At 35.7% G+C, this 22,614-nt stretch overlaps 4 protein-coding genes across 6 annotated transcripts; 1 reads left to right on the forward strand and 3 right to left on the reverse strand.

The window, feature by feature from the left end:
- Positions 1-1,669: 1,669 nt before the first annotated feature.
- On the reverse strand, positions 1,670-5,289 carry LOC106663262. 2 transcript variants are annotated; one of them, XM_014387960.2, is made up of 10 exons: positions 5,169-5,289; positions 4,833-4,902; positions 4,486-4,776; positions 3,206-3,304; positions 3,063-3,139; positions 2,866-2,902; positions 2,558-2,801; positions 2,451-2,489; positions 1,819-1,880; positions 1,670-1,751 (listed from the first exon to the last, which is right to left on the reverse strand). In XM_014387960.2, the coding sequence occupies exons 1-10, from the start codon at positions 5,184-5,186 to the stop codon at positions 1,681-1,683; spliced, it is 1,008 nt and encodes a 335-aa protein (XP_014243446.1). In that variant the 5' UTR covers positions 5,187-5,289; the 3' UTR covers positions 1,670-1,680. The 2 variants fall into 2 exon arrangements, with proteins under 2 accessions (XP_014243446.1, XP_014243447.1); XM_014387961.2 differs by lacking the exon at positions 4,486-4,776 and having other exon boundaries at positions 5,169-5,277.
- Positions 5,290-7,787: 2,498 nt separating this feature from the next.
- LOC106662958 lies at positions 7,788-10,093 on the forward strand. Its single transcript, XM_014387414.2, has 5 exons — positions 7,788-8,242; positions 8,304-8,531; positions 9,591-9,723; positions 9,809-9,938; positions 10,002-10,093. The coding sequence occupies exons 1-5, from the start codon at positions 7,845-7,847 to the stop codon at positions 10,085-10,087; spliced, it is 975 nt and encodes a 324-aa protein (XP_014242900.1). The 5' UTR covers positions 7,788-7,844; the 3' UTR covers positions 10,088-10,093.
- A 1,159-nt stretch (positions 10,094-11,252) lies between these two features.
- LOC106663190 lies at positions 11,253-14,763 on the reverse strand. 2 transcript variants are annotated; one of them, XM_014387842.2, is made up of 3 exons: positions 14,544-14,763; positions 14,038-14,479; positions 11,253-12,046 (listed from the first exon to the last, which is right to left on the reverse strand). In XM_014387842.2, exons 2-3 carry the CDS (start codon positions 14,442-14,444, stop codon positions 11,314-11,316), a joined length of 1,140 nt encoding a protein of 379 aa, XP_014243328.1. In that variant the 5' UTR covers positions 14,445-14,479; positions 14,544-14,763; the 3' UTR covers positions 11,253-11,313. The 2 variants fall into 2 exon arrangements, with proteins under 2 accessions (XP_014243328.1, XP_014243327.1); XM_014387841.2 differs by having other exon boundaries at positions 14,038-14,762.
- Positions 14,764-14,813: 50 nt separating this feature from the next.
- Positions 14,814-22,415, reverse strand: LOC106663189 (mitotic spindle assembly checkpoint protein MAD1). The gene is made up of 11 exons (XM_014387840.2): positions 22,054-22,415; positions 17,739-17,911; positions 17,501-17,668; positions 17,239-17,433; positions 17,046-17,176; positions 16,725-16,988; positions 16,000-16,144; positions 15,773-15,932; positions 15,555-15,714; positions 15,132-15,492; positions 14,814-15,057 (listed from the first exon to the last, which is right to left on the reverse strand). Exons 1-11 carry the CDS (start codon positions 22,310-22,312, stop codon positions 14,881-14,883), a joined length of 2,193 nt encoding a protein of 730 aa, XP_014243326.1. The 5' UTR covers positions 22,313-22,415; the 3' UTR covers positions 14,814-14,880.
- Positions 22,416-22,614: the final 199 nt, after the last annotated feature.

The following is a 22,614-nucleotide window of genomic DNA, read 5'->3' on the forward strand; positions in this document are numbered from 1 at the left end:
AGCTTACAAAGATTAGCAAACCTATGTATCACAGGGCGATGAGAACAACCCCTACAAACGCATTAGAAACCTTGCTAAACCTACCTCCACTAGAGATATTCATACAAGGAGAGGCTAGGAAAAGCACATTTAGACTCCAGAAACAATTAAATTGGAAAGGAACCAAACAATTCGGGCATACAACCATAATCAATAAAACCAGACACCCATTGTTAGAAATGGGGACTGACTACATGATCCCGGAAACAATCTTCACAACTTCCTATAAAGTCTCAACACTATAAGGGAGAGGAAGAACACAGGAAAGCACCAGATACAATGATATGGAATACGGATGGCTCCAAAACAAACGAAGGAACCGGATCAGGCGTTTTCTGTACAAGCCCAAAACATGAGCAATCAAACTCATTAGGGAAGTATACTTTGGTCTTTCAAGCAGAAATACATGCCATCAATGCTTGTGTCCTGGAAAATTTTAAAAGAGGTTACACTGACAAAAAAATCCTCATAAGATCAGACAGCCAAGCAGCTATTAAAGCGTTGGCATGTAAAAGAATTACATCAAAACTAGTCAGTGAATGTATCCAAAATCTCCAAAACCTGGGAAAACACAACAACCTGATGATATCTTGGGTGCCAGGGCACAGGGGAATTCTGGGTAACGAAGAAGCAGACAAACTGGCCAGAGGAGGATCTGCAAGACCATACATAGGCCCCGAACCTATCCTTGGGATAACAAAAACAAACATAGAATACCCCACCGCAGAATGGATCCAAACTAACAAAGAGAGAAGTGAATAAACTCTAGCGATGCTAGACATAGTAAACTTATGATGAAACAACCCTCACCAAAATTGGCAAAAACACTGCTACAATTGGAGAGGGCAAAACTCAGAGGAGTGGTGGGACTACTAACCGGTCACTGGTATCTGAGAAAACATCTACCCAACATGGGTATATACAATGATGATCCCATTTGCAGATTATGTAATGAGGAGGAGGAAACAGCCACTCATATCATCTTCGAATGCGAAGCAACAGCTCAATGGAGGTTTAACCTAACGTACGAAAAAGACTCAGGGAACCAAATTGCAGCAATAACAGTCAATGACCTGATACTTCTGAGAAGAAGGATTGAGTCTATTGACTGAACTAAGGCACTAGGAAGGTACAATAAGCCAGAAGGCTGCAGTGCCTGGGGAATACGAGCCCCGCTTCCCGGCATCCCTTCCACCATACCATACTATACCATACCATGAGGACAATGTGGAGGCTGAGTAAAGAGGAGATGAAGTTAAGTGGACCAGATTGTGAAGATTATCCAAGCATGCCGGGAAAAACGAGAAGAGCTTTGATTTTAGGTTTTAGGGAGGTAGAGAAAGGTATCAAGATGCGTCCCACATAATTGAAAGGAATTGAATCCTTTTGGCATAAAAGAAAAACACTAAGTTCATTTTTAAAAATTTAATACTGTTCAATGATAATAAAGACAATAAATTCTTATGAAAAAAAAAAAAAAAAATCAAATACCTATTTCATAAAAATATTTTTTCTTTCTCCTGCTTTTAAAATTATATGACTGTTGCTTTTAGTCCAAAAATTTATTCTCAGCATAATTGCTTATTTTTTATTGCCAAAGCCAGGATAACTCATAATAATTAAGACGATAAAATCATAAAATTATTGTATTGACATGTTTGTTTTTATAAATTTCATTTTTATCCTCTCTGACCTTCTTATAGAGCCACCCGCTAGATAATCATATAATTAATATACAGGGAAATAAATAAATGATATTGTTTATTAATTTAATAATACCTTTGTCTTCTTTTTCTTTGTCTGAAAAATAAGAGTTACTTATCCTTTTATTCGATTGGAACCTAAATAAGTAAAAAAAAAAAAAAAAAAAAAAATCAAACGTCTTGGCAAAATGGTAAAGGTAGTATGAGGAGAAAGAAAAGGAGGAAGAGGAGCCTAAGGCCTTTGGCCCTGCATTACTTAAAATGTAAAAAAAAAATATATATATATATATCAAAAGGAAATAGCATCAGTGGGTCCGATCAACAGAGAAGCTGGGTGGCCCTCAGAGGGCCAGAATTGAAGATCATACTCACCCAATTAAGAATAGGTCATGTGAGATTGCTGTTGCTGTTTAGCAAAAATTGAAAAGTATCATTTGTTCCATATAGGGAGTGAGTAGGAATGCCACCTGATATTAAAATGATGCTTGGTATTTCAGCCCTGTTTCAATTTTAGATTAAAACAGATCTGTTGTATATAATACTGATAGATATCTCCTTTTGTGTATATCAAAAGTGAATGTATTTCTTAGCGTGAATGTTTAATGTGAGAAGGCCGAATAGTAAAGAATGTATCAAAAATTAAAAATTGTAAGCGTTGGGCTGAAATGATATATAAATATAAATCAATATATACCGTGCACTACTTACGCTTTTGTAGATCCAGCTTGCTTCTTTTTCCTCCTGATTCTAATTTAACAGACAAAAGTTCTTATATTTTGTTTGTTTTTTAATTTAAATATTATTAAAATATTAACCGTTCACTTTGCCTCTTTGTCGCTTTTTCGACTTTTTTTACAATGTTTTTCCCAGCGTTCGGTTCGCTGGGGAAGGACAATTTGGCAGAAACAGTCCTTTTTTTAGAAGAATTTGACTTTTCTGAGTGTATTCTCTTCTTGTTTGGCATTCTGTCATTTGATGGATTGCTGCTATTGTTACTTTTGCTTTTAGGTGATGATAATTGATTCCTTTTATTTCTTTTATTCTTTTGGCTTTCAATGCCTACATATTTGAAACAAAAATACATTTAAAACTTTCCTAAAATGATTGTAGTAACAATATTTACAGAACACTTTTCTTCCTTGACTACTTCCAGAATGGATCTAAAAAAAGAGAAAAATTGTGAATCATTGTGGTAAGATCTGTGTATCCTGATCTGCTTATGCTCAATAGTTGTCTTGCAAAGTGAGACTGGGCAGACCAGGAAGATTGGAATGATAAAGCTACAATTTTTGCGAATTTCAAAGCACAGTTTTCACTTACTATTTTGGGTGTTGTAAATTCAGAAATGGGACTGAGTATATCTGATGTTTCACGATGTATTTTAACTTCTCTCTCATCTAGAAATGAATGATTATTAACATAAACCAGGTTAGAAGAGCATCTGAATTTTAAAATAGACTTACATTTCTTTCTTGCAGAAAGTTTTGCATGATTATACCTAAAAGGTTTAATACTAACTAAAGGGCTCTTGATCATCTGACCTTCAGGTGTTTTTGCTTTATCTGTGATAGATTATCTATTAATACCTCCTTTTAATTCTAACATGAATATGATTTTGGGCTGGATACACAAATTTGTTTTGTCTTGATTTCACATTTTCAGGTATATTCATAAGTTAATTTAAAAATGGTTATGTTTGGGTTAGGAGTGGGTTAGATTAGGTACGTTAGGTTAGGATTAGACAGATTAAGTTTTGTTTGATTAGCGTTATAGCTGCCAAGATTAGATTATGACAGTTTTTATCGCACTTTGAGTGCAGTATTGTTTGAGTTAACGGAAAAAGGAGCTTGTGGGTTGGGTTAGAAATGGTTACATAAGGTTAGAGATGGGTTAGGTTAGGATTAAGATTAGGTTAGGTTAGAGTTAGGAATTGCCTAGATTAGGTCAGGACAAGTAAACTTAGGGTTAGGATAGGAAAATATCCTAAATCCTGTAGGGAAGTGTTAGGTTCGTTAAGGGTTAGAGTTAGGACTAGGGTTTTTTGTTTGGGGAAAGGGAAGTGGAGAAAGTAAGCCAGAGTTTTGTGGTGGATATTTTAGATAAAATAACTTGTTTCAAGAAGAAACTAAGATTAATGGATTAATAAAGTGTTTAAGAAGGTAGCAAGTTTTAACTTTCCTGGATGTAGGATGAGTTATGTTAGGTTTAGTATTATTAAGTGTATGGTTAGGAAATGGGACGGGTTAGGTTACGTATCCTTTATTCAATGTTTTTCTTGAGAAACAGAGAAAATAAGCAAGAGTTTTGTGTGAGATATTTAGGACTCAGCGGGAAGAATTGAATCTAGGCTCAAAGGATTAGTAAAGTGATTAAGAAAATTGCAATAGTTTTGACTTTCCTAGAAGTTTTTTAGGGTTAGGTAAGGTTCCATTAGGCAGAGTTAAGTTAGGTGAGATAGGGTTAGGGTTTGGTTAGAACAAGTAGAGGTGGGGTTAGGTTAAGATTAATTACATGTAGAGTTAGGGTTAGGTTATATGAAGTTTGATTGGTTGAGGACAGGATAGAATGCATGTAATGTGGTTCCATGAGGCAAAGAAAAGAATCATTAATTCATTTGTTACTTGAGACATTTGTTGGTGTGCAGTCATTGATACTTAAAATAACAATTTAAAAAAATAATGTCGTGATTAAAAAACAAAAAATTAACAATAAAAGTGAACTGAATAAATACAGGCAGTTTTACCAAACTCTTCTAAGCAATTCTTGTGTTCTGTTAAATACAGTCTGGTCTTCTGTAGTACAGTAGAAATGTTTCCAACTAAGGTGAGACGAACTTTGTCCATATTTGCGTACATTGCCCAAATTAACTGCTTTAGCTTATTGTTCTCAGATGTTTTCAGGCTCAGTGAATTCATTAGGTCTAATGCTTTCCTCGTCAGCTTGATATTTTTACTCTTGACTTTAGAAAGCGCTGATGATTTTTCAACTATTTTTTTAATCAGCTCCTTGTTCAATTCTAGAGTCTTCTGGTGTTCTTGTTAAACAAATTATTATAAAATTGGGCTTTATTGTTGAATCCTTTGTATTTACCTTTGTTTAAATTTTCCAAACGACGTAATGTTATTTGCAACCTTTTATTGTCTTCAGCCTGGAAAATATCCTAAAGAAAAGAAAAATACGTTTGACTGTAGGTTTGTTTTCTGAAAACTTCAGAATATATATATTATATAAACGCAGTCAATAAACAGAATAATACACAGTTTTAAATTTGTGTTCTTTTTCCTTAGTTTTAAACAAAAAATAAATCTAAGGATGAGTTAAAAAGACAAGAACGGTTGCCAAAGAATTTATAACTTAGAATTGAGACATTCCAATAGTGGTATTTGCCCAAATACTAAACTTCATATTTTTAAATTTTAAACTTACTGTTGTTGAATTCGACATGATTTATGAGACAGTAGATTTGCATAGAAAGGACAGTTAAAACCTATTGACAATAGACTGTTTCCAATGAGTTCAAAGTCCAAATGATAATGTACCTGTGACAAACAATAAATTTATCAGTGGTGGGCAAAAATGTTTTTACAAAGATGATATTTCTGATTAGCCGATCTCTTCTACGTTTTACGCAAGCTTAGCGTGACGATGGGGAGGGTAAAATAAGACAATCTGTGCATTTAACTTTTAGGGGAAAAAATCAATATTAAAAGAAAACTAAGTCCCAAATCGTGGGCTTAAACTCTTTATCAAGCCTCATCCCTTTTCATCGTTAAGTTCCATCTCTTTAATTGCCTCTTCTCTTTACAACTTGGAACTGAAGACTTAAACATCCCTTTTTAATTTATTTCCATGAGTGTGTCACAAAATTGAAATCTCTCCATACTCTTTAAACTCTATATTAATGACTTAAAATATTTTGTTAAAAATAGCAATTTTCTTATTTATCCCGATGATTTGAAACTTTATAAAACCATCAAATTCCAAAATATTCAGGATAGTCTTGATTTTCAGTCTGACCTGAACTCTACTCATGAAAGGTGTCAACATAATTCAACGGTGCTGAATATTTAGAAATGCAACTTTTTCCATTTGTAAAATCAGAATACCGGTGAATACACAAATTATTTACTGTTTCTTTGTCAGATCCCATTTTGATTATTGCTGTGCTATTTGGTGGAAAAGGTTCAGAATAAATTTCTATGATATGCAGTTTACAAACTTAAAATTCCCCGGGTACACGACAACTTTAATATTTTGGATTACTTTGACATCTTAACTTTGGAAAAGAGAAGAATTTACCTTGACCTCTTCTTCCTTTATAAAATTATGAATAATCGGATTGAGACCCCTTATTTACTTTCCAAATTAAATTTTAATGTTCTCCAGCTCTCATCCCGGAAACATAAAATATTCTGCATTTCTGCTCATAAAACTAATTTCATAAAAGAAAGTCCCATAAATGGTTAATGCACATGATAATGCTTATCACACTTTTCATACCAAGATAATATTAACATTTTTAAAAATCAGACAATTTCTACACTCAAGATATAAATGTTTAGTCAGTTTATGTACTATTTTCATATCAGTTTTTCATGTATGTCTCATTATCATTCTGTTTAATATTTACAAATATATTATATTATGCTAGGTTAGTTATTTATTTATTCAGCTAAATATACCCAGTTACAAGTTCTATAAGAGTTTAAACTATTTATAGGTAATAATGCATGAAACATAACATGTAACTACTCAATTAATTATACACAATTTTTTCAAAATGAAAAATTTGTGTCACAGGCGGGATTCGAACCCATGACCCTCGGCTGAATACCCCGCTGCTCTACCACTTGAGCTACCGTGACCTCGATCACTGATGCCACAAACTTCTCATTTCGACTCCCCGATTTTATTCCTATTGTAAGAATTGGAATTGATATAGAAACACTTTTTATTAACGATTGTACTACATTAGCGGGACTGTGTACGATTCACAGGTGTGGTTCTAGATTAATACTAAATTTTTAATTATTTTATTAGCTTCTACTTAATTATATAAATACTCAATTAATTAAGGAGAAGCTGATAAAATAATTTAAAAAAATAGTAATAACATATAACAATAATTAAAAATATAGACATATTCAAAAATAACAAACACAAATAAAATATTGCAAGTATTGTGTCATAATACACAAGTGTATAAAAATATAAAAAAAGTGAGAAGGAATGATAAAAATTTAATTAAACAAACAGTAGAAGCATATAAACAAATCAAATGATCAATTAAAAAAAAAGGCTTAAATTGACTTAAGGAAAGGTAAAAAGTCTCATTGTAGAGGATGTTTATTACCCATTTCCATGATTCTAGGAATAGGACTAAATTTTAAATAATTTATATTATAATTAGATTTTGAAAACAATATTTTTTGTCTGGTATTACACTGTGGAACATGGATATTTAGCAAATTGATTAATTAAGGACAGCCGATCATATCATTCAATTATGTTAACTGTGCATATATTTACAGTCATGTTTTATTTAATGGACAAAAATAAAGGCGAAAATGAATTTATTTGCCGTACATTAAATACATTATTCTGAGGGGAAAAAATATATGACGAGGGAAATGTATTTATATCAATTTTGTTTTGACGTATGAATCTTAATAATTTATACATCATATTATTTGTTATTGTATTGTAATTCTAATTCAGTTGTTTTTTTAATTAACTGTTTTGAAATGAATCTCTTTATTAGCTCTCCTAAGTCTATTTGTAACTATTGTATAATTTTAATAGGCTTTGCCTGTAAAAATAAATAAATAATGTATAATGTATATATTTGTAAATAAAATTTCTGTTCTGAGTTTAATAATATGTTTTATTGGTTTGTTGTTTAATTTTACTGAGAAAAAGTTGAGAAAGATTCAATTGTTTAAAAAAAAGTTGAAAATTGTCAGTTAAAAAATTAAAATTATTGTAGTTTTTTAGTAAAAGGTACATTTTTAAGAATGTATTTTGTATGGATAAATTATTTATTTGATATCAGAATAGTTCAAAGTAATTTAGTAAGACAACCGGGCGGCTGTCTTATCCAAGATGGCGCCTCGTAGTGTAGTCCGGGAATGTGCTCTCGACTTAAAATCGCATTTAATCTTCGGAAGATTGATATTTCTTCATTTGGCCCTTTTGAAAAGTGGTCATCGTGCTAGCGAACTGCGAAAATTGGCAAAAAGTCGAAAATTCGAAGCTCCCAGGAGGAAATGCGGCCTCGCCTGGGCATGCCTGGCCCTGGTATTTTCGACGGCCTTTTACAATTTCCCCGTTGTAAACGATATCGTAAAAGACGCCCTCGAGGTGAAGTGCGTCTTGCCGAACAATTATTTCATCTGGGAAGCGACGAGGCCGGTTGCAGACTGCAGAATCTGCCAAAACGACGTACTCTTCCTCGAGAACGTGACACGAGAGAATTTCGCCCCGTTCGCCTATTCCTACAGGTTCTTCACCTCTGAAAGGAAGAAAAAAAGAACATTTTCCTCATCGGATTGCGTTTTCCAGGCCGATGGTCGTCCGTGGCGCTGCCAGGGACTGGCCTGCAGCTGAAGACTTCGACTACGGGTTCTTCAAGACCCTGTTCGATGGGACTCCAGGGGCGTACGACAGCGTCGAGGAGGAATGCCAGTTTTTAAATTTCAAAACGGATTTATACAGCCTTCGAGAGGTGTTCACAATGCCACAAGAGAGGGTGAACAATTCTGACAGTGCCCAGCCCTGGTACATCGGATGGTGAGTACAATTTTCATCAAATATGACCTTTTTACCCCATAACTAATCATTCTCATCACCCTGACATAAATCTATTACGATCACCGCCATTCTTCTTTAACCCTTAAGAAGTTCACTATTTCTTAAAATCAATGGTAGCAGAACGATCACCTAGTAAAAAAGACATTTCCTACACATCTAAGAACATGCAGAAAATTCCCCTCTGTCATCTCGGTCTTCATATAATTTAATTTGGATCAGATGTCTGTACTTAGACTTTTCATTTCATACAAATCTTCTGATCACCTCTGATCCTGATTTAGTCTGTCTTGCTGAATCGGTTAAATAGCTATTCGTAATTTGATCCTTATGCCAATCTTGCTGGACCATTTCCATTTCGGCATTTTGCCTTCTTCACCCCAGCGAGAGGCATATCCCTCGTGTAGTTCAGTGAAAGGTGAATGTGGCACAATTGGACAGGCAAAGCAGAATGCTTGGAAAATGATCAAATTACAATTTTTTTTTCACCCTGCAGATTTTAAGAAAAATTTGAGAAAATTCAAAAGTTATTCAGATATCGTGAGATGCGGTCGGGCTGACCGCATCTCACGATATCTGAATAACTATCGATTAACGGTCACTAATCTCTACACAAAATTCAAAAGGTTGAAAGGAAAATTTGAACGGTTGTGGTTGAGATGGAGGGTTGGTGTCCGAGTGGATCGAAGTCATGATAGCTCAAGTGGTTAGAGCAGCGGCATTTGAGCCGAAGGTCGTGGGTTCAAATCCTGCTCGTGACACTAACTTTTTCACCTCAATGAAGACCTTACATAAAAAGAACAATTATTTGAAATAAGTAATTTGCTCAATTGGACCCCTGAACATAAATAGTTTAAGAAAAAATCTCAGTGATTAATGCTGAACCGTAGTTCCATGGGTAAATTTTTAAAGATGAAAAACTTGTTCCTTTCGGTCAAAATAGGAGGATTTGTCTAATATTTAGGCCATAGAGCTATTTTAAATATATTTTTCATGACATGTATATTTTTATTGTATAAGTAATAAAAAAATTTGTTACAGGAGCAACTGTCACGCAGAAGTGTTAAACACTATGCGAAAATTCTACAACAAGCCACACTTCCTCCCGGAGGACGCTGAACACTCACACGTCGATTTCATATTTATGGGATACCAGCAAGGCGCATTCATGCATGTAAAGTTCTTTTTTTAAGTTTTTTTTATTTTTATAGCTTTTCTTGTGTTCATCTGTAGTTTTTTGTTTTTGTAATTTTTTCCAGCTGGACTACATAAGCAGACTGATGTGGCAGGCGCAGCTCCGAGGGCACAAGACCTGGCGCTTGAACCCACCGCCCGAATGCGAAGACGTCTGCCAAAGGCACTCGTTCACCATGAACCCCGGCGATATTCGTAAGTTCTATCAATTCATAATTAAACTATTAGAAAACTTTTTATTTTATTTTTAATTTTTAGTTCTTCTTGATACAAGACAATGGTATCATGATACATACATAAAAGACGGCGAGTTTTCATTAACTGTTAGCTCAGACTATGGCTAATACTAGTTTTTAACATTTTGAAATTTTACTTTTATATTTTTATTTATTTTATTTGAATAAATTTTAACTAATTTTTGTATTTTTTTGTGTATTTGTGTTATTTTCTTCTTGTTAGTTTTGATGTACAACCATTATAATTAATTATAAAGGTTTGCATATTACAAATATCGATACTGGAAGAGCCGATTTACTAGATTCGTCTTGTAGTGTTCAATATTTATAAATACAAATATTTTACAATCTCATTGTATATTTTTGTAAAAAAATATGGTTTATACTTTATTTGTGTTTTATTTAATTGTGTGGTGATCAATTTCACATTTCTGGGGAGTAAGCATAGGTTGGGTTTGGTTAGGGTCGGATTTTTTTTTTTTTTTTTTTTTTTTTTTTTTTTTTTTTTTTTTTTTGTATGTAGATATTTTAGCCCTGCGGAAAAATGAAACTAATGCGAAATGTAAAATTTAGGTTTGATTAGGGATCCAGGAATAATGATGGATTAGGTTGCATATCCATGATTCAATGTTTTCTGTGAAGAAGGAAAAATATGCTTTTTTTAATATCTTAATCTGGGAAAGAAATGAAACTAATATTAATATTGTGTAAAATTTAGGTTAGATTAGGGAGAGGTTAGATTTGGCAGGATTAGGGCTTAGAACAGTGGGTTAGGTTTGGTTAGGCAGGGTCCAGGATTAATGATGGATTAGGTTGCATATCCATGATTCATTGTTTTTCTGTGAAGGAGGAAAACAATTTTTTTAAATATCTTAATCCAGGGGAAGAAATGAAACTAGGATTAATATCATGTAAAATTTAGGTTAGATTAGGGACAGGTTAGGTTTAGGATTAGGGCATAGCATGGCAAGTTAGTTTTAGTTAGGCAGGGTCCAGGAATAACGATGGATTAAGTTGCATATCCATGTTTCATTGTTTTTCTGTGAAGGAAAAAAATGAGTTTTTTTAATATCTTAATCCAGGGGAAGAAATCTAGGCTTAAGTAGTAATAAAATGATTAAGAAGACAATATTAATTTTCTTTCATTTCCCTGAAAGATTGTCATGTAAAGTTTATAGAGAGAGGGGTTAAGTTAGGTTTGGTAGGGTTAGGGTTTCAAAGAATAAATTTAAGATAATTTTGTTTATTATTTATTACTATTTGTATTTACATCAATTTGCCTAATATTAGTTGCATGTTAAAAAACAACAACTGTGGCCCTGTGTTTTTACTGTTTAGGACTGACAATATCTATTTTTTGAGTTCTTCTTTTCCCTGTAGATTATTTCCGTTTCGGATGGAGTCGAGGAAGAAGACATGTAACTGTTTCTCTTTTCCTCGACAATCTTTCTGTACGATGATTTTCTCAAAGGCTTGTAAACGTCCAAATTGCTCGTCTGCTGTGAAGTCGAAACTGAGAGGGAGGTCGAATTTTCATGTACTCTGTGTGATTTGCCTTTTGTTTTTTTCTCATAAGAGATTTCCTGTGTGGCGGGTGTGGGTGTGTCACTGTACGTGGTAGATTTCTTCTTCCGCCTCCTTCTTCTGTGCACTTGGCTCCCCTTCTCCATCGTGACCGGATACATGCCCGGTACGGTCCTTTCTAAATATTTACTGCAAGTCGGGTCGTTGAAGCAGGGTGCAAACGGATTGCCATACTCTGACTGGTTGAAGTAAAAAGGAAAAAATTGTTCCTTCGTTTTCGTCGAATCCCTACGTTCCTTTTCCGAATCATAGCCCATCTTCTTGGAGAGTTTTTCAACTTCTTTTGTCAGCTTGTCAAGACGGTCGGCCAAAGTGTCCTTGTTCGTGTGGTGGCCATGGTACGGGTACCTCTGAGTCGAACACGGCGCACAAGGGCCACAAGGGTCAAAGAGGAATCTTTTTGGGTCTTTCTTAACATAACTTTCTTCCTCATCATCACTCTCAAATGACATGCAAGGGGAATTTAAAAGTTTGTTGGCACATCTAAAAAACAGATTTTTTAAATAAATATCAATCTTTCATGGTTAATTTTATACATTTATTTTACCATCTGTACAAACATGTAATGAGTAACCATATAATATTTTTCTCATATGTCATTGGTCCTGAGGGGAGCCAGCACATTACACACTATCAATTAGTAGGTCCAAGGGCTATTTACGCTTCAGTGGCCTGACTAGGTTATGGATTATGTAGAACATTAATTGGGCTAATGCGTATAAGAGGATTTATGTGGAAAATTTATAGGATTTTAATGAAGGTTGGAGGTTGTACTGAAGGGTTGGGTTGTAGATGTAGTAGGGTTGTCAATGGTTCTTAGGACTTGGATTGGAAATATATTTGGATGGAAGGTTTAGCGGTGACCCATAATTTGTATGTCCAAATCTATTATCGAAGTGAGGACTGACAAGATCGATGATTTAGAATTGGACATAGGGATAAATTTAGGAGGCTAGAACTGCCATCTGAGGAAAGATCATGATTGTGGATATTGAACCGTAAAAATAACTGGTTTCTGTAAGATGAAGGAATTCAGCCTGTCAACCTACCTAACCATAAATCCATCAATCTACCTAACTACCTACTTAGCCACATATCCATATAGCAACCCACTAATCAATCCATCGTTCTAACTAACTGCTTACCCCCTGTCCATCTATCAACATACTTAACTGTCTTGGCCTTTTTTTTTTTTTGTACTGTACCTAAGCCGTCGCCGGCTCTTTACAGTTTCTTTGGCTTGCTTTTTTATTATAGACGGAAGCTATAAGAACTTGGGGGTCAGAAAGAAGGAGCAGCAGAAGAAGAAAAAAAATAAAAAGGAAAGAAAATAATATAAATAATAATAATAAATAAAGAAAGAGATCACCCCATCGCCACGGGTCCCCCCGGGACACTGTTCCTTAAGCCTTTTCGGCTCCCTACAGCGCCCGGGTGGTCGGTGCGAAAGGGAAATGAGAAAATAATATAAATAATAATAATAAATAAAGAAAGAGATCACCCCATCGCCACGGGTCCCCCCGGGACACTGTTCCTTAAGCCTTTTCGGCTCCCTACAGTGCCCGGGTGGTCAGTGAGAAAGGGCAATGAAAAATAAAAAATAACATAATTAATAATAGTAATAAAAAGGAAAGAAAATAATATAAATAATAATAAATAAAGAGATCATCCCATCGCCACGGGTCCCCGGGACACTGTTCCTTAAGCCTTTTCGGCTCCCTACAGCGCCCGGGTGGTCGGTGAAAGGGCAATGAAAAATAAAAAATAACATAATTAATAATAGTAATAAAAAGGAAAGAAAATAATATAAATAATAATAATAAATAAAGAAAGAGATCACCCCATCGCCACGGGTCCCCCCGGGACACTGTTCCTTAAGCCTTTTCGGCTCCTTACAGCGCCCGGGTGGTCGGTGCGAAAGGGAAATGAGAAATAAAAAATAAAATAATTAATAATAATAATAACCATGTATCCATATATCGGCCTACCCACCAATCCATCACTCTACTAATTACTTGCTTACCCCCTGTCCATCTATCAACCTACTTAACCATAAATCCACCAATCTACCTAACTACTTGCTTGCCCACATATTGAAATATCAACCTAGTCATCAATTTATCATTTTACTAACTACCTCTTACCCTTTGTCCATCAACCAACCTACCTAACCATAAATTTACCTGCTTAACCATGCGTCCATATATCGACCTACCCACCAATCCATCACTCTAATAATAACCTGCTTACCCCCTGTCCATCTATCAACCTACTTAACCATAAATTCATCAATCTACCTAGCCCACATATCCATATATCAACCTACCTAAAAACAGTTTCAGCATTGTTAAATAATTAAATCAATTTGTCAATTGTTCCAACATATGTTTTTCAAAACCCAAGAAATGTTTAATGTAGTATAAGGCTTGAAAAGAAAAAAAAAAAAAAAAAAAAGTTCAATTAATTATAGATACCTGTCGACAAACTTGATCCTTCTGTTCAACTCGTTTTTCTTAAGATTTTTCATGTAGTTCGGGTTTTCCTCGGGGTTCATCTTCTCCAGCATCTTTTCCCTGGCTTTTCTGAACCAGGGGAAGTACAGTTTGCCCTGTTGGGTTACGACGTCGCAAGGAAAGGCGGTGCCTGGAGGCAGAGGGTTGGCACCAGGGCCGAAGAACTTGGCCTGCTCGTCGATCCTCGCGCTGGGCGCCACTCGGCAGCAAGGACAAATCACCTTTTGTTCTACCATCCTCGATTGGTGCATTCCGTACGGCGGGTATGGAGTCGCCATGCCATAGTTCATGGGGGTCAAGTCGAACTTGTGGCAAACGGGGCATTGGTAGTAATGAGTATCGGCGGTACCCTGCGGCTCGTACTTCATCCTCTAATGGAATCTTTGAAATTTGTAATTCAAATCTGTAAATTGCTTATATTAAATTCTTTCCTTTTATTAACAAAATAAAACTAATAAGTTAAGTACTATAATTGTGATTTTTTTTTCTAATCATGTGTAATGCTTGCTTGTCACATGTGTGTTCTTCAGAATAAGGAGATTAATTCCAATAATTACATTTAATTTCTTTACCAGATGCCCATTTTCACTTATAAAGTAAAAAATACAACCCTAATTCACATCAATAATGATTGTGGCATACAAGATCGTAAAGAGGCCGACTTCTTACAAAGAAAATGTGAAAAAAGGGAACTTTAGTAAAACAACATATACAAAAATATTTTATGTACACAGTCAACAATATATACAAATCAATAAAAGATATAAAGTCAGTTAATTTTTTTTCTTTTGTTTTACTTAAAAATTAATGTTGTACTACTGAGTCAAGTACACAGTTTGTTTGGCGTTTAAATAAATCTATTGTAAGGGAGGCGAGAAAAACAGGAATCGAATTGTGCTGGATTAGAATCAAGTCTATTAATTCGGACAGCGTCTTGGAAAATTCAGTTTCAAGCATTTCCATCTCTCCAGAATTTGACTTCTAAAAAAACAAAAACAGATTTAAGCATTTTGTTTTGTAATATTTATTGAAAAAGTTTAGAAGAAAAAAATTGCCTTAAATAATAAATGATGTTCTTGCGATTCGGCATAAAGGCTGGTCACTCTGAAGATCTTGTTCGGAAGGCCGTCGATCTGGTAGCCGAAAATTGAGAAAATCGCCTCGCGGAAATCGTGCATGCTTTTCTTAAACGCCTCCTTCAAGCGTTGGTTCTGCATTTCGAGACTTTTCACCTTTTCCTTCGTCTCCTGAAGCGTCTTTGATATATCAGTGTCGATTATTCCAGCGAGGTTTTGCGTAATGTTCGATTCGCCTTCCTTCATCAACCTCAGTCTTTCTTTAAGCTCGATGTTCTCCTTGCGGAGCACGTCGATCTCGCTCTCTTGTTTTGATACGGCCTCAGAAAGAGGATTGTTCCTGCGAAGAAAATATTTAAGATTATTTTATTATTTGAATAATAGTACTTATGATTTTCTTACTTGAAATGCAAAATTTTAGTGTTCATGTTGCTAAAATCACCCTTGAGCGCTCTGTGGGCAATTTCATACTCAAATTTATCTACTTTTTCTTTTAGACTTTGATTTTCTGTTTTTAACTTTTCAAACTCAGCCATATCAATTTTGACCTCAGACGATGGTCCTATAAAATAATTTTTTTAATGAATATTACTGTAATGGATAATTTTTCTGTTTCATACCAGGCAGTGATAGAATATTAGGGCTGGATTCGATCTGCTGCAGTTTGTTTCTGTAGCTTGACACCAATTTCTCAAGGGCTTCAACCCTGGGGTCGTGCAAACTTCCGATTGTCACTTCTTTTTGACAGGAATCTATGAGGCTTCTCAGATCATTTCTTTCCTAGTGGATAAAAGGTATATAACAAAAATTTAACAACGCATTTGTGGATTTTAAATTGACAATTTACCCAAGTTATCAGGGCGTTTTGTTTCCTGAGACGTTTAAGGTTCAGGTTGCACGTGTCGAGCTCCTTCTTCAAATCCGCCAATTCTGTCTTTTGGCTTTCTATTTTGTTGTTAGACTCTTGAGCCATTTCTTCCAGGCTTTTTACCCTGAAAAATGAAAAGGAAACAAAAAATTTATTGGTCAAATTTAATCATAAACCTGAAATTTTATCAATATCGTTTTGGTCTGCATATCCTCATTGCGCTGGTATGAAATTTAGCCATTTTCAGTGTTAAATCTGCATCTTAATAATCATGGCAGAAATACAATACCAACCGGAAATTATAACAGGAGGAAAAATGTAATGAATATGGTGGAATGCTGAAACAACTGACAAGCCAACACAGTGATAGACCAAAATGATAAATTTTGAAAAACATTGTACTTTGTCTATAAATTTGAATCATAGACAAATTTAGCAAGAATATATAAACCAGGATGCTAAAATAAAAAGTAAATTAAAGTAATTCCACAGTTGGGTTCAATGTACAACTTGTTGGGTGTCGCAGACGAAGGATCAAAGCAACAATATATTTTTTATGCTATTTACAAATAAAACCCATCTGCTATGTTGGGATTTGAACCCAGGACTATTAGCGTGGCAAATACAAGTTGGACAGCCTAACCACACTGCCACCGCGGTCCCCCTACGGTGCTATATAAAGATTAACAATAAAAAAAAATTACTTTGATTTGAGTTGAGATATTTGGCTTGAGTTGACGAGGCTGTTGGCCTGCAGGTGGCGAATATAGCTTGAAAGTTCATCGGCCGACGAGCCAGCCCCGGATACGTCCTTGCTCAACCGTTTGAATTCATTGAGCTGGCCTTCTAGCGTGCTGAGCTTGACATTCGACTGGACGAGCTTTTTCTCGCATTCGTCCATCTTTTCCAATTTGATTTTCAGCTCCTCGACGACAGACTCGAGATAAAAGGAATTCGTTGTCGACTCTCTGAAATTCCAAAAATTTTATTATATGGGCCTGTAAAGTACTCCATGCGATAGTTACCTGAGCTTGTTGTTTTGTTGTGTTAGAGATTTAAGCTGTCTCTCAAGCTCACCATACTTGGACAGTTTCGACTGCTGAATTTTTATAACAGCGGCTGTCTCACTTTGAGAAATTATTTCACTTTCCAACTCCTAGAAACATTTGTAACATTTATAATTTATTAAATTATTTAAAACAATTTTTTTTTAAATACTTTTATTCTATGCTCGGCATTGGTAAGAGCAGCTTTGTTAATTTCAAAGTCTTTGATACAATTTCTCATTTCTGTCATTTGTTTTTCCATTGATTCAAGCTGCTCTTTTACAATTTGAAGTTCATTTTCTAGCTTTTCTGAAGTCATTTTTGCCACTTTGAGTTTTAACTCATTTTCTTTCTTGTCCTTATCTAACTGCGAAAAAAAAAAAAAAAATGTTTACAATAGAAAAATATTTATTAAGAATGATAAAGAAGCTAACGTTCTGAATTTCTTCTTTCAGATTCATGTTTTCCTCCTGGATTTCGACAGCTTTCTGCTCGTAGTCTTGTCGGTCTGTGTTCACCTTGGACATGGCCGTTTGTAGTTGGCCGTGGAGTTTCTCTTCCCTGCGTTTCATTATTTTGATCCGTCTTTCCAATTCTTTCACCTTCGCCCATATAAATGACAAAACATTAAATATCGTAGGGAGAAAAATCCCATTAAGACTCAAAACTCACGGTGCATCGTTCGCGATCTAGCGACGCCTTAAGCGAAGCCTTTTCGTTCTCGAATAGGACTTCAGCTTCACGCCTGACACCATGGAGTTGCGAGATGTTCGTCTCGAGCGCTTTGATTTCGGCACGCGCTTGGGAAAGTTCGGAAGACAAGTGTTTTATTTCCCATGGCGTATCTGGAAAAATTAGAAAATTATAAATTTACAGACATAAGTAAATAGAGGCGTTGTTATCTACTATGATTGAAACTATAGGAAGTCTAGCGCTGTTTGGAATTTCATAAAGTCCCTAACAGACATTGATGAAAACAATAAACACACCCTTTTTCTCGTACTAAAGCATATAAGGCAAATTGACAATAAATTAGCCAAGGAAAGTATAATCAGGGCACCTATTGGTCCTGAACCCTTTTGCTTAAATTGTCAGTTATGAAAAAAAGGCCTGTCATAATTGGTATAAAAGCAGAAGAAACTTTTTTGCAACTTAGTCAACTCCGATCATCCTTCGTTTTTCCATTTTTAATTCCATGGCCGAAAAAGACGGCCAATGGCCTTGAAACATAACAACATAACAGAAGAAGAATCTGATCATCACACATCATCCCGATTTAGGAAGATTGTTTCACTGCCATTCGCCATCTTGTGTGGTCCTGGACTAAAGATGACAAAACGCAGAATGATCAGAGATGATCAAGCTTCAAATTAGATATCTTATTCCTTAAAGCAGATACTTGGACTTGGAAGATCAAGTTCTTTGATTATGAAGCTGTCATAATTTTTTTTAAAGAAAAAAAAACTTGCAACTTTCAACTGCAATCATCTTGCGTTTAGTTCCATGTACAAAAAAATGACAAATTGCCTTAAAATGTTTTTCTAAGACAATTATAGAGGAAAAATTGTCACATAATATACTTTGATTACAGAAAAATTTATTTGGAGCTTGACCAATTTAAATCATACTGATCTGGCAGCATTTCGACAGTCACTTTGCCATCTTTAGTTTTGTAGCACAAGATGGTGAATGGCTTTAAAATATTCTTCCTAGACCAGATAGATTTGAGAGGATCAGGTTCTTAAATTGTGAAGTAAAAGTCTTTCATAATCTGTAATAAAGAACGAACAAAAATTATTTGGATCTTGAATTCCTCCGAACTTCATGCATTTTGTCATCTTTAGTTACATGACCAAACAAGACGGCAAACAGCAATGAAACGGGTCTTTATAGGCCAGCACGATGATAGACGATCAGTTTCTTCTTCAGTAATGGGATAAAGGTCTGTCATGATTTACATCAAAGAAAGGGGGAATAAATAACCAGGGTATTTCAACCACGAGGCTACATGAACCCTTGAGATGTTTGTGAATAAAATAAATAAATAAAGCTGGGTAAGTACATGGATTTATTGGACCTGAAGAAGAAGCTTGTTACCTTTGGTAGTAACTGGCTGACTGACGCTCAGTGGAGAAGGGGGGATTCTCGGGGAACCAATACTATAGTCGGGCGCCACACTATTTAATTCAGGGAAAATAGTGAATCCCTAAAAAGAAAAGGGGAAAAGAAAAGAAAAAAAAAAAATCAACGGACTGAAAATGACCTCAAACGCACTCGAACTGCAACCTTCTAGTCTTAAAACGAATATGATTCCCCTGCGCTACGAGCTGCCTTGTTAGTATCTGACTGTTCACCTTACTCAATCATTAAAGTGAGTAGACCGGCATTCGCCAGGGGTCGGGAAAAAAATTGAAACAAAACGAATAAATAAGTAATAAAAAAAATGGAACAATCTGAATTTAGACTAAACAAAATTCTAATAATTACGATTTGATTTACAATCGCAAACGAAATTAAATTTACAATAATTGGAGTATCCTCTCCAAAAAAAAATTCTTAATAAAAAAAAACACTATTTCTTAAAACACAAAAAAAACTGTCTCCACACGTTGGACTTCGCCGGAGCACCTCGTCTCGACGCCTGTCCTCCTAGCTCCTGGTTGGATGCGTATCCTGTCCCCGGAGGAGAACGGCTGTTTCCCACACTGGAAAAAGAAAAGGATGTCCCTCATTCCTCTCGTGTTTTCCTCCTTTTTTTTTCTCTTTTTCCTCTCATCTCTCACCGCTTGCTCGCCTTTGCCTGCTTCCGCCTCCTTACTCCCGTCCACCCCCACCAGTCCGCCGCCGTCTCAGTTCCCGATCCAGGCGTCCAACCCTTTTACACGGCTGCCGTCATTCTCTCCTAGGTCGGCAACGGTCCCTGCCTCGTTAGAGGTACCCCTTACAAAAAAAATGGAATTTTTCCGTCCCCTGACGTCGAAAATGATATACTTTTCTAAAATTTTGACCGGAAGTCCCAAAATCCGGGAGGTGAACAGTCAGGGCTAACAAGCTTTATTTGGAGCAGGATCTTCTCCAATTTTTCTACAGTATTCTTAGACCAGGATGATTTGAGATGATCAGATTCTTCTTTGGTTAAAAAAAGCAAAAGTGTCATAATTTACGTTAAATAATACGATCCTAATTTAAAGCTTCATCAACTCCAATCATATCCTGCATTTTGTCATCTTTAGTTACTTGACCACACAAGATGGTGGATGGAAGTGAAACAGTGTTCCTAGATCAGCAGATTGCAAGATGATTAGATTCTTCTTCAGTTAGCAAAAGTCTGTCATAATTTAGTTTAAATGATGGATCTCAAAGGCTGAACCCCACATGATTGCTGTCTGCCTGCCATCACATGGAGAGCGAATAGGTCAATGGAAGTGAGTTGGCTAGTCCCCACTCTCCACACCGTGCCCGACTAGTTTGGTTTAGTTTTTGATGGACACAAATTGTGTGAGCTCCAGTGAATCTTAGAACAATTTTATATAAAAAAATTATAATTTTATATAAAACTTTGTCTCATCATACTTTAGAAGTGGAAGCAGCGAGTAAAATTCTCAACACAACTTTTTTTCCATGCGTGATCCCACATTATTCTCCTTCTGCGATGATTTCTTTGCCAATTAATATATCCTTCCTCTAAAGAAAGTGTTATCATCCATAATTCACTATTTTTGTAACTTCTTAATATTTTTTCTCAATGAAACAATGTATGCTTCAAACGATGTAGCTTTGAAGATACTGAACTACTGAGTGTGTTGTCCAACATGGTAGGGACAAGTGGGGTCTTCCATCACCGGTCCGGTGCAGTTATGGGGCCCAGCTTTAATTTGAACATTGATCAACTCCGATCGTCCTATGTTTTGGCATTTTTAGTTACATGACCAAGCAAGATGGTGGATAGCCTTGAGAGGATGCCTTGGATGATCAACTCCTTTAATTATGGACCAAAGTCTATCTAAGTCCAATTTGCATTAAATAATATGATCCTAATATGACGTTTGATCAACTCCGATAGTCCTGCATTTTGTCTTTAGTTACATGACCAAACAAGATGGTGGATGGCAGTGAAACGGTCTTCCTAAATTAGGATGATTTGAGCCTATCATTTTCTTCTTTAGTTATGAAGAAAAGTCTGCCATTATTTGATTTAAATAAACAATCCTAATTTGAAGCTTGATTAACTCCAATCATCCTGCATTTTGACATCTTTAGTTAAATGACCAAACAAGATGACGGATGGCCTTGAGAGGATGACATGGATGATCAACTCCTTTAATTATAGACCAAAAGTATATCATAATTTGGATTAAAGAACACGATCCTAATCTGAAACTTGATCATCAAAAGTCTGCATTTTGTCATCTTTAGTTGTATGACCAAACAAGATGGCGAATGGCAGTGAAACGGTCTTCCTAAATCAGGATGATTTGAGCCTATCATTTTCTTCTTTAGTTATGAAGCAAAAGTCTGCCATTATTTGATTTAAATAAGCAATCCTAATTTGAAGCTTGATTATCATCCTGCATTTTGACATCTTTAGTTAAATGACCAAACAAGATGACGGATGGCCTTGAGATGATGACTTGGACGATCAACTCCTTTAATTATAGACCAAAAATATATCATAATTTGAATTAAATAACACGATCCTAATCTGAAGCCCGATCAACTCCGATCATCCTGCATTTTGTCATCTTTAGTTGCATGACCAAACAAGATGTATGGTATCCATACAGACTGTGACATACCAACTATACACAATGTTGATTCCTAGAGGATGGTCAGAGATCATTGTTAAACACCTCTCAACTTCAACGCAACATACCACAAAATCTTTATTGTTTGAGTTAATTGTTCAGAGTGTAACAATTAATCCGGTTAAGGCTTAAAAACAAGTAATAAAAGTTTTGTTTATTAAGTTTTCTAAATAGTTTCTCACCGCATAATCCATCCTGTTCGCACTCGCTCGAGATGATGGAATCATCGAGAGACTTCCTCATCTTCTTTCTTATGATGGAATCGTTGATGTTGAGCACTGTGTCGTCGAACGGCCTCTTCGGCGTGCTTTTCGACCCGTCGTACGAGACGGTGTTGTCCAGAGGAGTTGGAAAGCCGCTTTTCCTGGCCCGGTTGAAGAAGCCCATCTCAGGGCCTCTGAACTCTGTCAGCATTGATGTAAATGTGTCCTCTCGGCTCATTCTGCAAAAAGGAGGCGACTCAGGGACGCGCGGATCAGGTGAAATCTCGTCGACCTGATCTTTGACAAACTTAACCTGGCCGGCGACCGTTAAAATCGAAACCTCCTTTCAAGACTCGATACATCGAAATAGACGCCAATCGACCCAAGTCACGACATGCATCCGTTCGAAGAAAAATCAACAGATATTTATTAACAAACTTTATCAAATAGAACACAGTACAAATCTTCGAAATTTATTGATTATTATTAACGATAGTTTTAACCAAAATATCATTATACTATAAGACAGTCATGAAACAG

This window comes from Cimex lectularius, unplaced genomic scaffold (genome assembly GCF_000648675.2).
Source record: "Cimex lectularius strain Harlan isolate CLEC.00 unplaced genomic scaffold, Clec_2.1 scaffold185, whole genome shotgun sequence".
NCBI lineage: Eukaryota > Metazoa > Arthropoda > Insecta > Hemiptera > Cimicidae > Cimex > Cimex lectularius.

Coding starts and splice junctions, on each gene's coding strand:
- LOC106663189 (XM_014387840.2), bottom strand. CDS start 22,312: ATGAGCCGAGAGGACACATTTACATCAATGCTGACAGAGTTCAGAGGC. Junction 16,989..17,045: donor CAACAAAACAACAAGCTCAG/GTAACTATCGCA, acceptor TTGGAATTTCAG/AGAGTCGACAACGAATTCCT. Junction 16,145..16,724: donor ATATCTCAACTCAAATCAAA/GTAATTTTTTTT, acceptor TTCATTTTTCAG/GGTAAAAAGCCTGGAAGAAA.
- LOC106663190 (XM_014387842.2), bottom strand. CDS start 14,444: ATGAAGTACGAGCCGCAGGGTACCGCCGATACTCATTACTACCAATGC. Junction 12,047..14,037: donor AGGATCAAGTTTGTCGACAG/GTATCTATAATT, acceptor TCTGTTTTTTAG/ATGTGCCAACAAACTTTTAA.
- LOC106663262 (XM_014387960.2), bottom strand. Junction 3,140..3,205: donor ACTTTCTGCAAGAAAGAAAT/GTAAGTCTATTT, acceptor ATTCATTTCTAG/ATGAGAGAGAAGTTAAAATA. Junction 1,752..1,818: donor CAAAGAAAAAGAAGACAAAG/GTATTATTAAAT, acceptor ATGATTATCTAG/CGGGTGGCTCTATAAGAAGG.
- LOC106662958 (XM_014387414.2), top strand. CDS start 7,845: ATGGCGCCTCGTAGTGTAGTCCGGGAATGTGCTCTCGACTTAAAATCG. Junction 8,243..8,303: donor CCGTTCGCCTATTCCTACAG/GTTCTTCACCTC, acceptor TGCGTTTTCCAG/GCCGATGGTCGTCCGTGGCG. Junction 8,532..9,590: donor CAGCCCTGGTACATCGGATG/GTGAGTACAATT, acceptor AATTTGTTACAG/GAGCAACTGTCACGCAGAAG.